This window comes from Ursus americanus, chromosome 23 (assembly GCF_024610735.1).
Source record: "Ursus americanus isolate L20-20 chromosome 23, mUrsAme1.1.p, whole genome shotgun sequence".
Taxonomy (NCBI): Eukaryota; Metazoa; Chordata; class Mammalia; order Carnivora; family Ursidae; genus Ursus; species Ursus americanus.
In genome coordinates, this window is record NC_142149.1 from 45,110,800 (window position 1) to 45,113,688 (window position 2,889).

At 49.1% G+C, this 2,889-nt stretch overlaps 1 protein-coding gene across 1 annotated transcript; it reads left to right on the plus strand.

Annotated features, from left to right (window-relative positions):
- The first annotated feature begins 618 nt into the window (after nt 1-618).
- On the plus strand, nt 619-1,659 carry OR1R1 (olfactory receptor family 1 subfamily R member 1). Its single transcript, XM_045773338.2, has one exon. It carries the CDS (start codon nt 715-717, stop codon nt 1,657-1,659), a length of 945 nt encoding a protein of 314 aa, XP_045629294.1. The 5' UTR covers nt 619-714.
- The last annotated feature ends 1,230 nt before the right edge of the window (nt 1,660-2,889 follow it).

Consider the following 2,889-nt stretch of genomic DNA (forward strand, 5'->3'; position numbering starts at 1 on the left):
GGGTGCATGTGTCCCTTCTTTTTACTACATCCGTATCTTTGGGGGTAAATACCTAGCACTGCAATCGCTGGGTCTAGGGTAGCTCTATTTTTAACATGTTGTGGGATCTCCATACTGTTTTCCAGAGTGGCTGTACCAGCTTGCATTCCCATCAACAATGTGAAGAGGGTTCCCCTTTCTCCACAACCTCGTCAACACTTGTTTCCTGTCTTGTTAATTTTTGCCATTCTACCTGGTGTAAGGTAGTATGTCACTGTGGTTTTGATTTGTATTTCCTTGATGGCTAGCGACGTCGACCGTTTTTTTCATGTGTCTGTTAGCCATTTGTATATCTTCTTTGGAGAATTGTCTGTTAAATTTCTTGTCCACTTTATTTTTACAACCAACTCCAGGGGTAGCTAATAGTATTTTCCTCAATGAAAGAAGAAGAAACTGAGGCTCAGAGAGGTCACAACACCTGAGTGGTAGAGACCGGTCTCAAAATCAGATCTAATTTACTCCCAGCTTGAAACTACCCACGACCTTAGGGACACCCTTCTGAGATTCAGTTTCTTCATAAAATGGGTGGGCAGTGTGGTTTCCAAGCCTTTTTAGCAAGCAGAAATGTAAAAACAGGACATGGAACCCCAACATGCAGAAGCCTACCTATAGGTGCCAGAACTTAGGCCTGCGCCTCACCTGGCCTCTCAGCAGCCCCGCCTGTCCCACTACTCCATGGCCCTGGCCAACCTCACGTCGGCCCCAGAGTTCCTCCTCCTGGGCCTGCTGGATGGAACAGACATCCACCCGCTGCTCTTCCTGCTTTTCCTGGGTGTCTACCTGCTCAATGCGTTGGGCAACCTGGCGATGGTGGTGGTGGTGAGGTCGGACGGGGCCCTCCGCTCCCCTATGTACTATTTCTTGGGTCACCTAAGCCTCGTGGACGTCTGCTTTACCACTGTCACGGTCCCCAGACTGCTGGCCGGCCTGCTCCACCCGGGCCAGGCCGTGTCCTTCCAGGGATGCTTTGCCCAGATGTACTTCTTCGTGGCTCTGGGCATCACGGAGAGCTACCTGCTGGCAGCCATGTCCTATGACCGCGCGGTGGCCGTCTGCCGCCCCCTGCACTACGGGGCGGTCATGACGCCCTGGCGCTGCGCGGTGCTGGTGGCCGCGTCCTGGGCGGTGGCGCACCTGCACTCGCTGCTGCACACGCTGCTCATCTCAGCGCTCTCCTACCCGTGCGCCGCCCCTGTGCGCCACTTCTTCTGCGACATGACGGTGATGCTGAGCTTGGCGACCTCGGACACGGCGGTCGCGGAAGCTGCCATCTTCTCCGAGGGCCTGGCCGTGGTGCTCACCCCGCTGCTCCTCGTGTCGCTCTCCTACGCTCGCATCCTCGTCGCGGTGCTGCGAGTGCGGTCAGCCCGGGGCCGGCGCCGTGCCTTCTCGACCTGCGCGGCCCACCTGGTGGTGGTGTCGCTCTTCTTTGGCTCTGTCCTTTCTGTCTATTTCCGGCCGTCGTCTGCCTTCTCAGCCCGCTATGACCGCCTGGCCAGCGTGGTCTACGCGGTGCTCACACCGACCTTGAACCCTTTCATCTACAGCCTTCGCAACAAGGAAGTGAAGGGGGCCCTGAAAAGGGGACTCAGATGGAGGGCTGCTTCCCAAGAGTTGTGAGGGCAGGCCCTGATTACCTGGCATTTCAGAAATAAGAAGGATTACAAAACAACCTCTTCCCTTTTTCTAGTTTTGCAAAGCACTAGCAGTTTTGATCCTACAACGTCTTATTTCTGGTTAAATTAAAAATTAGACCTGAAGCAAAGGTGACAATATACGTATTTTACAGGAATGGGTACATAGCAACAAGCTAAATTCGTTTCTGCATTGTCTGAATGTTTGTAATAGAGGTTACTTTTATTTTTTTAATGTTTTTTTATTATATTATGTTAGTCACCATACAGTACATCCCCGGTTTCCGATGTAAGGCTCGATGATTCATTAGTTGTGTATAACACCCAGTGCACCATGCAATACGTGCCCTCCTTACTACCCATCACCGGTCTATCCCATTCCCCCACCCCCCTCCCCTCTGAGGCCCTCAGTTTGTTTCTCATAGTCCATAGTCTCTCATGTTTCATTCCCCCTTCTGATTACCCCCCCTTTCTTTATCCCTTTCTTCCCCTACCGATCTTCCTAGTTCTTATGTTCCATAGATGAGGTTACTTTTAGAAAGGGGAACAAGCAGGGGATTAGGGGAATGAGACTTGTAGCTTCTGGAGAGGAAGAGGGAAGAGTGTGACCCGCAGCAACCTAGTGGATGGAGAGGAAACCTGAGAAGTAGTGAAGATGTAAGAAGGTTTTTAAAAAGAGAGGTTTCTTTTAGGGGGAGAGAGTGCTGCAGTGTAGACCACACCATCTTCAGACTTTTTCTGGAAACTTCAGTAAAGATCTAGTTTTTTTTAAATTTTTCAAAATTCTATTCCCTAGATAATATATCCATCATTTTCATGGCAGGAACTCAAAAATAGGAATAAAGATAAAATTCTCCTTGACTACACTCTCGTTCCAGTTACCAGTTCAATATCTCCTCCACGTTTCTCTCCCTGCTTTTGACACACAAATAATATCACTCTCCACATATTATTCTACAATTTCCCTTTTCATGAAATAATGGTCTAGGAGATCTTTTCTTATCCCCACAAATAGAGCTTCATTTTCATCTTCGTGGTATACTGTGAGATGCCGCAGTTTAACCAGTCCCTTCTTGATAGTTATGCTTTCCCAGTGTTTCACTATCACAACAGTGTAATGATATCCTTGGAGTAAAAATAATAAAAGGTAACATTTAGTGAGGACTCACTATGCGCAGGTACCATAGTAAGTGCTCTACGCATGTGTTTCCTCTAA